At 41.0% G+C, this 18,411-nt stretch overlaps 1 protein-coding gene across 4 annotated transcripts in view; it reads left to right on the top strand.

Moving 5' to 3' along the window:
- Positions 1-16,777, top strand: part of PFKM (phosphofructokinase, muscle) — a 48,106-nt gene extending 31,329 nt beyond the window's left edge. For all 4 annotated transcript variants that reach the window (XM_081934488.1, XM_081934489.1, XM_081934487.1 and 1 more), the window contains exons 11-23: positions 758-883; positions 2,063-2,127; positions 2,704-2,767; positions 4,139-4,285; positions 5,534-5,604; positions 6,252-6,339; positions 6,941-7,093; positions 8,597-8,761; positions 10,663-10,724; positions 13,130-13,241; positions 13,479-13,578; positions 14,820-14,925; positions 16,054-16,777. In XM_081934488.1, coding sequence (XP_081790614.1) covers positions 758-883; positions 2,063-2,127; positions 2,704-2,767; positions 4,139-4,285; positions 5,534-5,604; positions 6,252-6,339; positions 6,941-7,093; positions 8,597-8,761; positions 10,663-10,724; positions 13,130-13,241; positions 13,479-13,578; positions 14,820-14,925; positions 16,054-16,201 — 1,407 coding nt within the window. In that variant the 3' untranslated portion in view covers positions 16,202-16,777. The remainder of the gene's footprint in view (positions 1-757; positions 884-2,062; positions 2,128-2,703; positions 2,768-4,138; positions 4,286-5,533; positions 5,605-6,251; positions 6,340-6,940; positions 7,094-8,596; positions 8,762-10,662; positions 10,725-13,129; positions 13,242-13,478; positions 13,579-14,819; positions 14,926-16,053) is intronic.
- The last annotated feature ends 1,634 nt before the right edge of the window (positions 16,778-18,411 follow it).

An 18,411-nucleotide genomic window follows, 5' to 3' on the forward strand; every position in this document is an offset into this window, starting at 1 on the left:
GAGGTGTAGGCATGCTTTGCTACCTCCCCCTTTTAAAAAAGTTGTCACAATTAAGAGAATCCCTATGTTCTTACTAATTCTTGATCATTTGGTATAGGCAGCAGTTCTTCATAGTTATTGAAAAACCTTACTCAGAGGGTCAGTCTTATTTATAACCTTATATTTCATGCTTGAATTTGGCACCAAACATGAGTTCAGCTGTATCTTCCTAAAATGTAATGAATTAAACAACAACAACAACAACAACAACAAAAACACTTCCTGGGGCAAAGAGCTGTGGGGTTGGTTTCCTTTTTCTTTCCTCCTTTTTGGTGTATGAAAAAATATCAGTTTGGAAAGTGCAGGGCTATCGGATATATACAGTATAATATTTAAGTAATCTTATTTTCCATACTACCTTTCATACCTTGAGCTGCAGGTTCAAGGAGGGGGGAGCGCATGGAGTTGTACAAAACACAACCACAATCCTACACCTTAAACAAATACAGGCTTTGGTGTGACAGCCTGAGTTGTCTGCTTGAGGAACCACAGTGCCTTCATAAAGCTGTGAAAAGTACTGGAGTAAGCATGGAGGGCCTCTCCTGAGGCCGATCTGTCATCTAGAGGTGGCTGCGAACAATTATGAGATAACCTGGGATGAAAATCTGGGGAAAGACCCAATTTAAAGGAAACCCCTCCCCTCTTTCTTTCTTTCTTTCTTTCTTTCTTTCTTTCTTTCTTTCTTTCTTTCTTTCTTTCTTTCTTTTTAATCTCACAGGGAAGCAGGATGGGTGTGGAAGCTGTTATGGCTTTGATGGAAGGAACTCCAGATACCCCAGCCTGTGTTGTCAGTCTGTCTGGTAATCAGGCCATCCGCCTTCCTCTTATGGAGTGTGTTCAAGTGGTAAGCATTTCTCTCCTATCTCACTAATCTGTGGGAGGTTATTTTACCTTCCTTCATATATAGGTGTGTTCTATTGTTTTTAACAAATCCTTCTTCTTTCTGAACAATTGCAGTTTCTCCAAAAACGGTACCTTCTAATGTACTTGGAAGAAGGGCCTAGGCTATTATATTGTAAAACTGCTGAATAATTTGCATAATCAGCACAATCTTTACTGGCCTTCAAAAAGCCAGATTAAAGAAAGCAATTTAAAAAAATTGCTTGCAGAAAAGCATCATCATCATTATCTAGTAGTGGAAGAGCAACAAAACAATATATCTGTTATAACATTCAATAAAACCTGAAGCTTTACTTCTTTGCATAGATTTAATAGTGTTTTGCACTTTGACCATGCCTAATTTTCAAATATAGGTAGTCCTTGATTCACGACCACTCATTCAGTGACCATTGATGGAGGTGCTGAACTAGTAGCACTTAATGACCAATCACTGAAGTTGCATCCCTGCAATCACATGACCGCGATTCCAGCATTTGGCAACTAGCTTCCACTTAGAATGGTCGCAGTGTCCCATGGTCACATAATCACCATTTGCAACCTTCCTTGCCAGCTTCCCACAAGCAAAATCAATGGGGAAGTTGGTAGGGGAGGTCGCAAGTCATTCTAGTAAGGTGCTCTCGTCGTCCCTCACTCTGCAGAAGCCACTCCCTGCCCAGCTGTACCGCCTCACTGGCCATCCTTCCCTTCGAATGTACCTGCAGCTTTCCCTGCCTGGCCTGTTTATCAACCACCTGGCATTTGTGACTTTGGGCTATTGACTTTGCTTGTGAGAAGCTGGCAGGAAGTTGAAAGGAAGTCTTCGTTTAATGACCCGTGAACCTCACTAACAACAATAGGAGTGCTGGGATTGCTGTCTCTAAGTGTTGTGGTATGGTCACGTGATATAGCTTTTTACAACCACATTGCTTAGTGATGAAAATTCTGGTCCCAGTTAAAATCATTAAGCGAGGGCTGTCTGCAGTTGTGCCACCAAGTCAAGAGAGGCCCATCTACTGTATCTCTAAAAATACCAAATAGTCTCCTCTTCCAAATTTCTTGTTTGAGTAAATGACGGAACATTTTACAGACAGCGGGCAAGTTCTGAGGGTGAGAATCAGGTAACCGTTTCCCCTTCTTTCAACAGACCAAAGATGTCACAACAGCGATGACTGAAGGACGGTTCGATGACGCTCTCAAACTCAGAGGAAGGTGAGGCTTAGTTTGAACAGAAAGGAAGGAAGGAGGAAAAAACAAACAATTGTAAAGAGAAAGGGGTCAACAAGGAGGAAGAAACAGGAGGGGTGGCTCAATTTATTTTAGATTTCGTCCTGCCCTTCTCCAACATGTGATGTCAGAAAGACTGACCCTAAGTCACAAAATATCTGAAGCACTTTCTTTATGCACAGAGCTGTATTTATATTTCAGATTAACTTTGAAGAGTAAAGTTTCAAACCCCTCTTCGTGATTTTCCGGTGGCTGCATGGACACATCTCTGTAGTTTCATGTGGAGTCCATGCAGCCACCAGGATTTACTGTTGCCTTTTCAGGGATATTTTTCAACCTTTCAGTGTAGCCTTGTTGGTCTCCTGACCAAGACTGATCCAGGACCACACTGTTTGCTTTTTGAGATCAGTTAAGTTTGGCTACATGCCATTCCCAATGCGCTGTGTGTGTGTGTAAATGGGGAAACAACAATGAGCATTTTTATCATTCTTTCAAATGTTCTTTCAGCTGCAAAGCTCATGGCTGATAAAATATACATCATAATTTTCTTGTTGCCCACAGGAGTTTTATGAATAACTGGAATGTGTACAAGGTTTTGGCCCACGTGCGTCCACCCTCAGCCAAGGTAATGATTGGGATGGGAGGAGAATGCATAGCAGACAAAAAAACAACAACAACACCCTACTGCTCAATGGCAGAACCAAACATTGGCATGTTAGAGGTAGCAGTTAGAAAGATTTGATACCAGATGACGTGTAAGTCCTTTCTCTGCCTGAAAAATCTGGAAAACTGCTGCTAGTGAGAGAAAACAAATAACAATAGCCTTAGCGCTTAGACTTATATACCGCTTCACAGTGCTTTACAGCCCTCTCTACAGAGTCAGCCTATTGACCCCACCTGGCTTCTCATTTTACCAACTTCAGAAAGAGGGAAGGCTGAGTCAACCTTGAGCCAGGCAGCATCAAACTGCTGGCAGTTGGCAGAATTAGCCTGCAATACTGACTTCTAACCACTGCACCACTATGGCTCACATATATGATCTAGAATAAAGCTGGGGTTCTAGAAAACTGGTTTTCGTATTTCCTTTTGAGTATGAAATGCCCTGTTTAGAATGGCTAAATATGCGCCCATTTACTTGGTATTTGGATGGAAGATAGAAATGGAAAAATACCTCCACTCTCTCCACTTTCGGTTTGACAGAGTGATATATTATGCTATGAGGAAATATAGGTATCTGCTGCTCCCTGTTCTGGCCTGCCAGCAGCCAGCGGATTTGGCAGCAGATTCGGACAGTGAGGAGTCTGGGGAAGTCTCTGATGAGGGCTCTGTGTCAGAGGCAGAGAGGGGGCCAGAGCTGTATGCCAGCTATCAGCTGCCTTGAGTAAGACATCAGTGAGGCAGACAAACAGCTGGAGCCTGTTCCCAGTGTGTGCATGCACAGAGTTGCCAGACGCAGGGAACAACTAAAGAACAGGAGTCAACTTGGGAGTAAGGCCAGACAATGAATGGCCCCTCCCAGAGGAAATAAAAGAGGAGCGAAAGGGGAGTGGAGTTTGCAGGAGAAAATTAGTTTGCTAATTGGTTCGTGACTCTCCGAGACTCCTTGCCAACTTCTGCAGATACCAGCCTGTCAGCTCTCCAAGCCAGATAAGGTCTGTGACCGTAAATCCTCCTTTGAAAGATTTTTCCAGCTGTAAATGAGCAGAATTCACAGTAAATTAATAAAAGCGGTTTTTACCAGGACAAAAAGTTTGTTTCATGCTTTTGGGAAGCCTTGGTCAGAACATTCCCCTCTGGGACCTTGGACAACTGCAACCATTCCCAATTGATATTAACGTTTGATTCTAAACGGAGCAGTCTGGCTGGGTCTTTGTGGCCGCCAAGTTGGTTCCTCCAAAGGAATCTGAGACCAATAGTACTTTGAAGGAGGGAGGGAATGTGTGCATATATTGGAAGCCATTTCTTTTTTTATCCTGATCCTTTTTTCCCCTTCCAGAGTGGCTACAATTTGGCAGTGATGAATGTAGGTGCACCAGCCGCAGGCATGAATGCAGCTGTGAGATCCACCGTCAGAATTGGCTTGATCCATGGACATAAGATGCTGGCTGTGCATGATGGGTTTGAGGGCCTTGCTGAAGGAAAGGTAATTTATTTAACCTGCCCATCCATTTCTCTTAGAATGGTGTGGACAACCTTTAAGCCACTTGTGATTCTCAGATTTGCTTTGCAACCCCAAAACATCCCCTAATGGGTTTCTTAATTCTGTAGCAGAATGGCCAATTATCAGCATCACCATTTTTTTATTATGTTTCCCCCAAAAATAAGAGTAGAGAACACATATTTATAGTCTTAAAACATCCCAACCTGTTCCAAGGGACAAAAACGGGACATTTTGCCTTAGGATCAAATAAGCTAAAAATCAGTTTCCATCAAAAAGCCAAGGAAGTTTGTTCCTTTTTTAAAGCATTCTTTTTTAAAATATATTTTTGTTAGAAGAAAAATGTCCATAAGATTTTAAAATAATTAAGGAAACATAAAAAGAAAAGTAGAAAAAAGAAAGTAACATGAAAGAATAAAAAAATTCTAAATAACAAAAAAAAGAGGAAACATAGAATAGACTAACAGAGTTGGAATGGACCATGGAGATCTTCTAGTCCAATTTCAGCTCAGACAGGAAACCCTATAGGTTGCTTCTCTCCTTGGTTAGTTTCCCTCCATTGCTTCTTGTCCTGACCTTAAGTGCTTTGGAGAATAGCCTGTCTCCATCTTCTTTGTGGCAACCCCTGAGATATCACCAAAGAAACACCTACCAATCTTGTTGCAGCAATTGAACTACAGTAATTATCGTTTCATCCTCCCGAATAACAAATCATAACTCTTCCCATAAAATGATCTCTTTAATCAATAAATTCCCAAATCACCAATTCATATTTCTCATTTTCAGCAAAAAGTCCACAAAGGATTTCCAGTCTTTTATAAATTGTTTATAAATTACTGTTCCCCAATCAGAAAAGTCACTTCAGCCATTTCTGCAAAGTTTGCCATCTTCACAATCCATTCCTCCATTATGGATCTTTCATATTTGTGCATATAATAGCCTCACTGCAGTTACCATGTATAAAACTAATCATCCCTGAGCCTTTTCTAATTGACTATCTGCAAGTCCTACTAAGAAAAATTCCAGTTTCACCTAAATACTAATTTTTAAATACTCTGCATCGCCATATGAACTGTATTTATGTCCCATATCTTTTTGCTTTTTCACAAGTCCATCATGCGTCTGATAACATTCCTTCCTCTGTACACCATTGTGTGGCTGTTGAGCAGAAGATTGTAATAATTGTGTTGCTGAGCTATGAAATTCTTGCCTGCCCTGCTTTCTTTTTTTCAGATTGAAGAAATAGGATGGGCAGGAGTTGGTGGTTGGACTGGAAAAGGCGGATCAAACCTTGGAACAAAAAGGTATTATGAGGGGACAGAGGCTTCAGAATAACTAAACATACTTAAAAATAAATCAATATGTTGAAATATTTTCTTCTGATATAAATTGAAGCATGTATTACTAAAAGCCCCAAATTTAAAAGAGTCTAAAGAGAGATAATATGGTAAAATAAGGAGTGTGGAGTGTCTCAGGTGGGAGAGGAAAGCCCGGCACAGACTTCATACAAGTATCTCTCCTCTCAGAGACTGAAAAACCTGCTTGAATTTGGGTGGATTTTCAGCTCCTAAGTGGAACCTCCCAAGGCTTCCCCTATTTTAAGGCACCTAATGACCTATGAGACCCCTTAACAACCATACCCAGGAGTGCCAGGATTGTGGTCATTGAGCAAAGCAGTCAGATGATGTCTCATTTATTGACCACTTTGTTTAACAACCAAGATTCCAGCCTTAATTGTGACCGTAACTCAAGGACTATTAACACTGGGAATAACTGAAATCCTCCAAACACATCTTATGCTGAGTCAGATTGGTCAGTTCTCCGATGAGGGTGACTAAGAAGCTTCTGGGTTAATGGAGAACTTTCTGGTGCTTTCTATGAATGAATTAAAGGGACTGTGTGTAGGAGGATCATTGGTAGATTTTATTGATTTTTTTATGTTTAATCATAGGACTCTGCCCAAGAAATACTTTGAGGATATCAGCAACACCATTGCCAATTTTAACATCCATGGGCTGATTATCATTGGTGGTTTTGAGGTAGGCCTGTGCAGAGTTCAGCTATTAGATCAACTCACTGATCTTACATAGGATCAATAGGAAGATATAGCTACCCCATTTCCCTGAAAATAAGACCTTCCCAGATAATAAGCCCTCCCTGCAAATATTGCAACCCAACAGCAGCCATGAGTTGACCACGCTGCCTCCTGAACCTCAAAAATAATAAGACCTCCCTGAAAATAAGGCCAAGTGCTTATTTCAGGGGTCAAAAGAAAATATTTTTGGGGAAACATGGTAAATGAGATCATATTCCATAGATCTCTTTCTTCAGGCAAAATGTATTTCACTGATGGTTGAGAAAAAAACCCATCTGTCTGACATCTGCATCTTAAGCCAGCTGAACAAGGGAAAATATGTTCATAGCTTATTTTGATGCAAATCTGATTCCGGGGACGAATGATCATGGGAATGAAGTTCCTTTGTTATCAGTAGAAAGCAAAAGGGAGGAGCCGGAAGCTTCAAGAGGATGATGCTTACAATCTTGGGGTTTTTGAGTGCAGCATTTGAACAAGTTTAGGAAGTTGGATTCCCAGTTGGACTACAGAAGTGAATGCCCCCTCATTTTTCTTCTGTTTGGTAGGCTTTTACTGGCAGCCTGGAAATAATTGAAGGGCGGTGCAAATATGAAGAACTTTGCATACCGATCTGTGTGATACCTGCGACTGTTTCTAACAATGTTCCTGGTTCCGACTTCAGCATTGGTGCAGACACAGCCCTCAACACCATAACAGCAGTAAGTGCTTTGTTAGCATCCCACCTCCAATTCGGGGGGGAGGGGAGTCACCAAGGGCAGAATCTTACCAGTGCTTAAATTTGCATTTTTGAATTGAGGAATAGTAGTATGTCCTGTGTACAGGAACCAAAACAGATCCTGAAGGAAGAAAAAGGCCTGATGTTCAAAAAGCATTAATATTGTTTTGTTTATTTTGAGTTTCTAGTCATAGAGGATACAGGTTTAGAGTTTACCATCTGCAAGTTTTAAATAGGCTGTAGGAATCTGAAAATAGTAATAGCAACAGCATTTAGACTTATATACCACTTCACACTGCTTTACAATCCTCTCTGAGCAGTTTTACAGAGTCAGCAATATTGCCCCCAACAATCCGGGTCCGCATTTTACTGACCTTGGAAGGATGGAAGGCTGAGTCAACCTTGAGCTGGTCAGGATTGAACTGCTGGCAATTGGCAGAATTAGCCTGCAATTCTGCATTCTAATCATTGCGCCACCATGGCTCTTAATTCTTTTGAAAGAAAGCTGTTCCTAAATCTGGAGAGTACTAATCCTAGTAATCCTAGGTCAAACTAAATGATCAATAAACAATGAACAAACTTTTAGGCAATTTCATGCAATTAAAATTAATGAGGTGGTATTGCTCAGTGGCAGAGTTTGCACTTTGCATACGGAGCCGCACTTGGGGCACTTGGGAAGTTGCTCCTAGATAGACAAGAGAGCGCAGGCATTGGTACCTGTCTCGATATATATATATATCTGTCATATATATATATATATGAAAGTTTTTGTATGTTATATACAGGTAGTTCTCGACTTACAACAGTTCATTTAGTGACTATATGTAGTTACAACAGCACTGGAAAAAGTGACATGTCTTTTCACACTTACAACCCCATGGGCAATGTGCCCATGGTCATGTGATCAACATTCAGACTCATACTTATGACCGTTGCTGTGTCCTGGGGTCATGTGATAACCTTTTGCGACCTTCTAGCAAGCAAAGTCAATGGGGAAGCCAGATTCACTTAACAACTGGGTTATTAATTTAGCAACTGCAGTGATTCACTTAACAATTGTGGCAAAAAAGGTCACAAAATGGGACAAATTTACCTAACAAATGTCTTATTTAGCAACACAAATTTTGGGCTCCATTGTGGTCATAGTTGGTTGAGGACTACCTTTATTTCTACCTTGCACTGATACAAACCCCCCCCCCCCCCAAATTCTCTCTTTTATATCCCCTTCCTTCAACATGATCATTGTATGTTTAAATGAAGTCTTAAGAAATAAAAACAAGATTGTGGAATCCGTAGTGGAGGTTGGTTGTTTGCTTGCAAATGTTTCATCACCCAACTAGGTAACATCATCAGTGCTAGAAGGCAGTGGAGTTTGCTCCCTTTTTATAATAGCTAAGCTAACTCTCTTCAGATGGTTCCCCCCAAAATATTTTCCAGCTCCCATTCAAAGCTTTTCTTTTTTCTGCCTGGTTTGTTTCACTCCTAGACTTGCGACCGCATCAAACAGTCTGCAGCTGGCACCAAGCGACGGGTCTTCATCATTGAAACCATGGGAGGCTATTGTGGCTACCTGGCTACTATGGCAGGCTTAGCAGCTGGAGCAGATGCTGCCTACATTTATGAAGATCCTTTCACCATCCATGACTTGGAGGTGAACATCTTTTGGAGAGGCAAAAGTTCGCTCTATAACTGCATACCTGGCCCTAGGAGGACTTCATGTGTTGATAATCTAGGGGAAGAGCTGGACTGAGTATTTGGATAAGTGAGCTCTATTGCATCTTAGAAGAGCCCTGAACTTCTTGGTAGAGCAGGGGAAAAATACTAGAGGGAATGCATGTTATCAGAAACATACTGCTGCACGAGAAGGATTGATTAATGTATTTTTTGTTGCTTCTATGATTATTTTACTAAGGTAATATGACACTCGATCCATATGACTCTAAGTGGCTGACACATTTCCAGAACAGTAATAAAAATTAGAACACAGCAATAATTTCCCACTGCAAAGGAACAAGCATAGTTCATAAATTTAATCACACACCCCACTCCAGGAAATGCATGAACGACCCTTCAAATCCTTAAGGCTTGCCCAAACAGCCAAATCTTAATAGTTTTGTCAAAATATAACAGGGCTGGAGCCCACCTGGCTGTTGCAGAGGGGTGGGGGCAATGATTGAGAAAGTGGGACCTAAGAGTCTCTGAAGATACTTCAAGTAAGACTAAAAGGGACTCTTCTGTTCCAAATCTTAAAGATGGGCAGAGATTAAAAGGAGAAGGTAGTCAACAGATACTCAAGTCTGGTATCATGAAGGACTTTAAATGTGCAGCCAATACCTTAACCTGTTCCTGGAAACCAACTGGAAACCAGGGCTCTTCTTGGAGTGGAAGAACAAGTCACTTTGCCCCTATAATTGTTTGCATCCTGTTGCAGTTTCTGAGTGATCATCAACAGCAGCCCCCTGTAGACCTTTTGTAGAGCACATTTCAGTAATCCAGACAAGAAGGCATAATCGTATAAGTGCCTGATCCAGGCTGGGTACATCAAACGGATCTATATAAAACTCCTCTCGGTTCTAGCCATCACTGATCTTCAGTCCATGAAAACCCCCAGATAATAAAATAGTTTACCAAGGGAAAGCACAACTCTGTCTGAAGTCAAAATAGAATATTTTGTGGGCTTTTGCATCCAAAGCCACTTAGTCATGTTGGGACTGGCCTAAGATTGTTCTTTCATATCCCATCCTTCACAACCTCCAAGGTATTAAAATAGACTCTCGACCCCATCTTCAGTTTTGATGTGCTATAAGATGCTCTTCCACTTTCTCAATCCCCTCCCCCCACAACACACACATATACTCATCAACATATTTTGCTGTGGATATTAAGCCTCTAATGTAACTGTAGTTGTACTTGCAACACCACTTATTAAGAGAAACAAATGGAACAGAACACATTGGCTGTTTCACTGTGTGATTTGCCTTTCCAGCCAATCTGATAATATTGCTTGATTTCTGCACTAGGTATAATTGTGGTTATTAGTTGTTCCTAAAAGAAGTTAGAACTGTTGTTGCACTTACCTTTTATTTAGAGAGATGCAATATAATTTCCGTTCTCCCTCCAGAGGAGAATGCCTATTACATTTCTCATTACATTTTCCCCGGGTTTTGTCTTCACTCAGAAGCAGCCAGATATTTGAGAAGAGAGAGCAAACCAATTCACAACTTTAAGATATTTGTCACTGTGGATGCTGGCTCTGCCTTCACTAATACAAATAGATACAGACATAATGCAATTTGACATTTTGAGACAGAATTATTTAGTGTGACAAATTCAAACACTAGTATTGGCTTTAATACATACAACATACTACCTAATAAACTTGACATGGAAAGGTCTTTCCATGGGGGTCCTACATTTTGATTTTGTAATAAGGATGTGGAAAAGTTAGTGGCTTCACTAGTGTAATAAAATCTACAGTGTTGTATTTGAAATGTGTCAATGTACAATTTGAAGGATAAAAACATATGTTGCCATTTTTTCTTTGGTTTACAGATGAATGTGGAACATCTGACTGAGAAAATGAAAACCACAGTGAAAAGAGGCCTAATATTGAGGTACCTGACTAAACATACTAGAGGGGATTAAAAGTTTAGAAGTCATTGAGTTCTCTGTAAGTCTGCTGAAAAATACTCCTTTTTGGAATGGGATATGAAAATAACTTGGAGGAGGAAGAGCTGCAGCCTAGACAACTATTTGACAAAATAAATCTTAGTCCAAAGCAGGAGTATAATTTGAGAAAATGTCTCAGTAGGGACTCTTCCTAGTACTCTTACTAGACAGGAAGGAGAGAAGCATGTTCAGACTTGCAAGATTTTGTCAGTGTAACCTTACAATAAAAAAATAGTATTTTGATTTTGATTTCCTGGTCTGGAAAGGACTGACACTGCAAGAGAAAAAGAAGCAAGTGTATTTTTATGCATATGTTGTTGTAATTGTAGTGTGCATGTTTATCAACATTCTCCCAAAATAAACCGGGCTCAGAAGTTCTTCACAAAATATAGAAATTAGTAGGATTGTGCACGCTTTGAAAGTAATTCTGAAAGTATTTCAGAAATACTTCAGATTGTATGCAAGTGCAGTGTTCCCTTGAGAAATCTAATTATCACAGCTGCATTTTCCCCCCCAAGTTTTATGGAATCAGAAAAAAATTGAACATATATCTCAGACTTGTATGGAACCTGAAAAAAAAAACGAACTAGTTTAATGACTTGTAGAAAGATGCTATACCTGTATGAATTGTTTTTAAAGTGTGCAACATCCTTGAAAATGTTAGCTTTGCCACGTTTAAATATGGCCTAAAAAACCTTGCTTAGTTCTCCAACATTACTGACACTATACTGTAGGATTAGGGAAACTTATAACTGCTTTCAAACCAGCATATAGCCAGAAGTGCCCATTAACTACAGACGTTTATATGTTGCTAAATACAGAATGAATATTGTGCCCATGTCCAGCTAACAATAACAGCAAGATGAGCTGCAAGGCATTTCAGGCAGCCCAGCCTACCATTCTGTAGAGAAACAAAACCCTTTTCTTACCATAATCCAGCGTTCCAGATGAAAAACAGGCATTTTACATGTTAGCTTGCTTTTTTACTTTTTTTGGGCCAATAAGTGCCATGAGAAATGAAACAGAAAAAAGTATTGGATCTCCTGGGTAGATTTCTCTAGATAATACTTCGGAACTTTGGAAACTTTAAGAAGTATGGACTTCTACTCCTAACTCCCCCCTCAGCCATGCTTTTGGGCGTTGGAAGTCCCTATGTCTTAAAGTTGCCAAAGTTGAGAAATACTGATTTAGATATTATAAATAGACAGCTCTTAGCATCTTTCTACAACTATCTGTACTGTAGCTCAGGAAGGTCATAAGTTTCCCATTCATGGAGGTATTGTGGAAAAGAGTACAAGCTTTTTGATACCTGAGGGGTCCTTGGTGCTCTCTGAGTTTGCTTGTTTTCCTGCAGACATTCATTACTCAAATTAGCAGTGATGGTGTTACCTGGTTTGAGTAATGAACGATCTGCAAGAAAACAAGCAAGCTCAGAGAGCATCAAGGACCCCTCATTTCAACCTGAGCTACAGATATTCTCCTTTATTTTAATACCTACCATATTTTTGGAGTATAAGACGCACCGGGGTATAAGACGCACCAAGGTTTTGAAGAGGCAAATTTAAAAAAAAAAGTTTTTGCACTCTGCAAACCTCCCAAAAATGGTTTTTCACGAAAATGGGCCTGTTTTTGTCAAAAGAAAAAGGGACATGAATTTAAAAATGCCTGTTTTTTGCTCATTTCTGCCCTCCCCAGCCCCCAGGAGTTCTCTGAAAGCCTCCTAAAAGCTATGCACGGCCATTTTGGTGAAGGGGGCAAGGTTTGGGGAGGTAAAAAATGCTGTATTCAGTGTATAAGACGCACCCAGATTTTCACCCTCTTTTTTGAGGGAAAAAGGTGCATCTTATACTCTGAAAAATACGGTATATAATATATGCATGCTTTTTCCTCATGCTGAGGCATATACCAAAACAAGTGCAGCAGCTCTTCAGCTCACCTGATTTCTACAAGATTAGAACCCAAGTTTACGTTTGATGAAAATAAGTACGGGATGCTCAAAAGAGCCATATTTTTCTCAAAGGTTGAAGAACTGTCATAGGCCGTTCTTTGAGATCTGCCTTCTTCAACAAAGTGCTTTCCAGGTGGATTGAATGTTGGTACTCACAATTTACAGCATCAATAACTTCAAATTTTAGGCTGTAAAATAAAAATGAGATTTTAATCAGTGAAGCAGGAAGACCGTGTGAACAAAATAGACAGATAGAAGCACATGCAAAAGTTGTCAATAACCTTCTGAAATAAAATGTCCTTTTGATGGCATTATACCAAAACACTTTCCATTTTATGGGCTATTTATTTAGTCAAATCTATGTTTTCCTGCCACATGAATGCCTCTTTTCTTCACTTCCAGGAATGAAAAATGCAATGAAAATTATACCACAGACTTCATATATAATTTGTATTCAGAGGAAGGAAAAGGTGTCTTTGATACCAGAAAGAACGTTTTGGGACATATGCAGCAGGTACATCAGAAAGATCAGACTTGACACTCTCTGTGAACTCACCTACTGTCATCAGTATCTTTGGGCAGAAAAGCCCCAGTAGCCCACTGAACCCTATTTCCTTACCTGTCTCAACACCATCCCTGCAGTACTTTCTACCCAAAGATTTTCAAGCTTCAAGCTACTGTCCTCATCACACTTCCATAACTCTTAAGGTTTAACTCCTAATACAACATGACTCTCCTTCTACCTTCACAGGGTGGGTCACCGACTCCATTTGACCGAAACTTTGGAACAAAAATGGGTGCCAAAGCTGTGGCATGGATGTCTGGCAAGATCAAAGAATGCTCCAGACATGGTATGTAGCTTTCCATTGAATTGCCTCTTAGATTGGTGGGCAGCCGCACTTGTGTTGGTAATAAACAGAGTAGGGGAGAACAGGGGTGGGATTCAAAAATTTTAGCGACCAGTTCTCTGCCTGGTTGCTGGGTGGGCATGGCCACGGTGGGCGTGGCCGACCTGGCCTCCTGCACCACGGCGTGGGGGGGGGGTTCACCTTCCCCAGGCTCCAGAGGCTTTCCTCAAGCCTCTGGGAGGACAAAAATGGCCTCCCTTGGACTCTGGAGGCCCTCCGGAGGCCAGAAACGAGCCCGTTTCCAGACATCCAGAACTTCTGGGAGGTCCGTTTTTTGCCCTCCCAGAGCCTCCGCATGGGCCCTGCGCTTACCTGGCATTCAAAACGAGCCGCGTGGGGACTCCTGGGAGAGGAGGGGTGGGTGGGACCAGCCAGTCCTTGCAACTACCGGTTCGGTGAACCAGATGTAATATTAGCATTCGGTTCACCAAAACTGGTCCAAACAGGCTGAATCCCACCCCTGAGGGAGAAATCAATTACAGTAGGCAAAGGAGTATCTACACCAGAGGTTTGATACTATCTATTGGTCTTGAATCTTGGGGTCTATTGATCAAAGTCAGTGCTTAAGACCTTTTCACATATATTCAAAGCCCGATGCAGTACTTAATTCCAGTGTTAGGGTTCTAAATACCATGCAGAAATAAATCATTGTCCAAGGCAAAACATCCTTAAAAGGTCCAATTTATTCTACAGGCAAGTTAGCACCTCTATGGAAAAATTCCAACTCTGATGTACATCCTGTAATTCCACCCAGTTGAAAGTTCATGATCTATCCCCACACCCACAAATCCATCACATGTTCCAATCATCATCTTCCACGCTGGCATCTACACCCCTCTGGTTCCGGTCAGGTGTCGAGGTGCGGAGACAAAAGATGACCTTGGCTTCTATAAAAGAATGTCAACATACATTCCACAATCCTACTCCTTTCTATTCCCCCCTCCCAACTACTACACTATTGAAATAGCATAGAAAATTATAAGAAAGTGTGGCAGGCCAAAGATCCTGAAAAGAACATAACTACAGGCCTGACATCCAGGTTGTTGTCTTTTAATGGAAGACGTTTCTGCTAAATTCCAGTGTATCGCTTTATACCCAATGTTTCAAAATAAATGCTTTCCAATAGAAGGATAAAAACTCAAGTTTCCATAAAAATGTTAACATTTTATGTGCTCCTTTTGCAGGTCGTATCTTTGCCAACACTGCTGATTCAGCTTGCCTGCTGGGTATGCGCAGACGCGCCCTGGTATTTCAGCCCATTATGGAACTCAAAGAAGAAACAGATTTTGAGTAAGTCTTCTCTGTAGGAAAAATCAGAAAGTGTACCATGGAAAGTTTAGTAAATCCACAATATTAGTTGGGAACTGAAGAATCTTTTAAAAGTAGTTTCTAGCCCTCATTGCTAGAATAAAATATAATATGACTTGCATGCAACTGCCGTAGACATTTACCGTGTCACCTATTCTTCTGCTCTTTTTGTGGTGAACATAGGTTCAGAAATCTAAAAGGTGGCAGAGGAAAGGAAAGGCTAAAGTTGGAAATATTTCTGACAATGGAACAAATGTTTCAGGCTTAATCTGCAGTGAGGCACTGTAGAGGATAAGGAGCAGGGGTGGGCTTCAAAACTTGCAGCAACAGGTTCACTGCCCTGTTGCTGGGTGGGCATGCCATGGTGGGCATGCCCTAGTCAGCGTCCTGCACCATGGGGGGGGGTTCGCCCACCCCAGGCTCCGGAGGCTTTTCTTGAGCCTCCGGGAGGGTGAAAGCTGCTTCCCCCGGGCTCCAGAGGCCGGAAAGAGGCCTGTTTCCGGACTTCCAGTAGGCCCGTTTATCACCCTCCCTCCCCAGGCTCCGGAGGCTTTCCTTGAGCCTTTGCGAGGGCGAAAACCGCTTCCCCCGGCTCTGGAGGCCCGAAACAGGCCCATTTCTGGACTTCCAGAATGTCCGGTAGGCCGGTTCCCCCCCTCCCCAACCCTCCGCGTGGGTTCTGCACTTAAGCACTAAAGAAACTTCTTGGATGAAAAGTGAAACATCTTCAAAGAAAACCAGAAAGTATAGTTGCTTCTTGAAAAAACATATTTGGGACATACGGTACCTAATGCTCCTTCCTCCTGTTTTCCCCTCAATAACAGGTGGGTTGGACAGTGTGTGTGTCTGGCCCAAGGTCACCCAGCTGGCTTTCATAGCCCAGGTGGGATTTGAACTCATGGTCCCCAGGTTTCTAGCCTGGTGCCTTAACCGCTAGACCACTATGGTTTAACTTTGTGAACATTCCCATTGTCATAGGTTCCTACAAATTTCCCAACCTCAGGTAAATATCTCTCAAAGAAATAGTAGCTGCAGCCATCAAATATGTTGCATTGGAATGGGTGACTCTGCCATGAAGATACTGACCTTACCTTTATCCTTCTTCGACAGTCATCGCATCCCCAAAATGCAGTGGTGGCTGAAGCTTCGTCCCATCTTGAAGATTCTAGCCAAGTACAAGATCGAGCTGGACACCTCAGAGAAAGCCCACTTGGAGCACATCACTCGAAAGAGAGTATCTGGGGAAGGTGCCCTGTGAAGAGCTAGCAAAGCAGGTGTAGCTGTTCCTCCTCTTTCAATCATGGCATATAAGGAGACATCTAAATAAATTACAAATCTTCAGTTCCTTCCCCAGGTTAGCATGCAGCTTTCTATCTAGTGTTATGTAGAGTAATTGGAGCCACGTGCCTATTATAAATGGCATATCATTACATCACACCATAGCTGATACTTGGCAAAACTTTCTACTGTTGTTTACTTTCTTGGAAAGTTCAAGGCTGCTTAAATACAGTAGGCTCCCTGCTGGCCTTTCCATCTGGATAATAGCTAGGGTCACTCTTAGGTTTATCAATATTATATAATCCTATGTTTGTAGGCCCTCTTTCTCCAGAGTGGAATGGACTATTGCTGCAAGAGTTTCCTAGCCAATTTCGGAAAGGTTAGCCAAGGCGATTTGCTGCTCCAGGAATGTACTTCCAATAGAATTTTCTTCATTTGGTCATCATTCAAACCAGACAGAATTATTGTTATTAAAACTTTTGTCATCTGAATGCCAATCCAAAATAGCCAACTCATCCAAGTGCTCAAAATAAAAAAAGGAACTATTTGACTAGAAGTTGTACTATGTCTGCTCCCTATTTCATTTTGTTACCACTCTCTTTATTGCAAGTGACAGACCCAGTCTATCTAGTCATTGCTGTCTCTTCCATTCCCAATCACATTTTTCCTTCTTTATCCATAGCAAGCTCCAGATTGATTTAAAGGGAACACTGCATAGGCAGTATATAATAATTCTCTGTTGTTGTTGTTTTTACATATGACAGGAAAGCAAACCCACAAAGAAGTATCAGACACTGTGTGTGTCTATAAGGATAAGAGTTTTGCTCCTTGGGTAAATGCTTATGTGGACATTAAATTGGTGAAATCTATGTATTAGGGCAGCTTTTGTGAAGCGATGACTGGGTAAACATGTACTTACTTTTAGAAGCGGCTTTCAGAAGACTGGCAGAATGGCACATTTGGTCATTTTTGTACATGGAAGTAGGACTAAAATCTCTATGGACTAGTAAGTAAATTGGCCAGTTTAGATAATTTTCACTGTTCTCCAACAAAGTAACTACCATATGATTAAAGTGTGAACAGAATGGTTCCCATCATGATCTAAAAATAAGTGCATTTAAAAATGAAGGCGGAGTTAAAAAGTTCCAAAGATACAACATGGAAAAGCCCTTTCAGAAATCTTGATTTTTTAAAGTGGAAGAATGGGCAGGCAGAACACCAAGCTTAAACTTTTTACCAAAAGAGAATAATTTCCTTGGGCAGTTATGTTGCAGTGGATGGATATTCTTCTCTCATGTAATCCATTAGTTTTCCTGGGCCATTCACAGTTGCAGAAAACCAGCCCATGTGTGATGTTTTCTGACACCCTAATATCTACTGTTAAATTTAGGAAGGGCCAGACCATTTTAGCGTGGCTAAGTTCTATGCTCACAACTTTCTTCCATTAGTGTTTATGGAACTGCCACTGTGGAACTTTCCTGAATACTCCGGAAAACCTACAGCAGAGCAGGAACCTATGCTGGGTAACCCTAAAAGCAAGCTGAAGAAAGCAAGCAGGACAAAAAAAACAACCCAACATTTGAACAGTGAATGAAAATAAAGGAGAGCCATCAATATTATACAGGCTTTAGTGTGTAATCCAGATGAATGAAAAAGAACAGCTACAAGAAGGGAATTTAGCATTTGCCCTTATGCCTAAATTAAAAGTCCTTGTGGGTTTCTCCAGCAGAATTATCTACCACACATACTTTTGTTAATATTGAATGCAGGTCTACAAAATACCTTAATAACAACTTTAGAAACAAAATCCAGTTGTTGATTGGTACTTTTTCTATTATTTGGATGTATTTAGCCCCTTTCACTAAAGCTATCCCACTCACAATGTGACCCATTCATATTGTTTTTGCTTTGGTGAAATCTACCTAATTATCATCATTGAACCAGTTGATCTAGTTCATCTATCCCCAAGTTTAGATTTCAATTCTCAAAATTCCATAATCAGAATTATCACTATTGAGAAATCAGTGTACCACCCATCTGTTGAATGTGAGCTGGCTTACCTTATGAATATAAAAATAAGGATTTAAGCAGGAAGAAATCAGTCAACTTGCAGATAGTCAAGAAGAACCATATGAAGCATTCTTATGAAGACATAAACAACAGAATAAAAACTCTCCAGTACAATGTAAA

The sequence above is a fragment of the Natrix helvetica genome, assembly GCF_964273705.1.
Source record: "Natrix helvetica genome assembly, chromosome: 1".
Lineage (NCBI taxonomy): Eukaryota > Metazoa > Chordata > Lepidosauria > Squamata > Natricidae > Natrix > Natrix helvetica.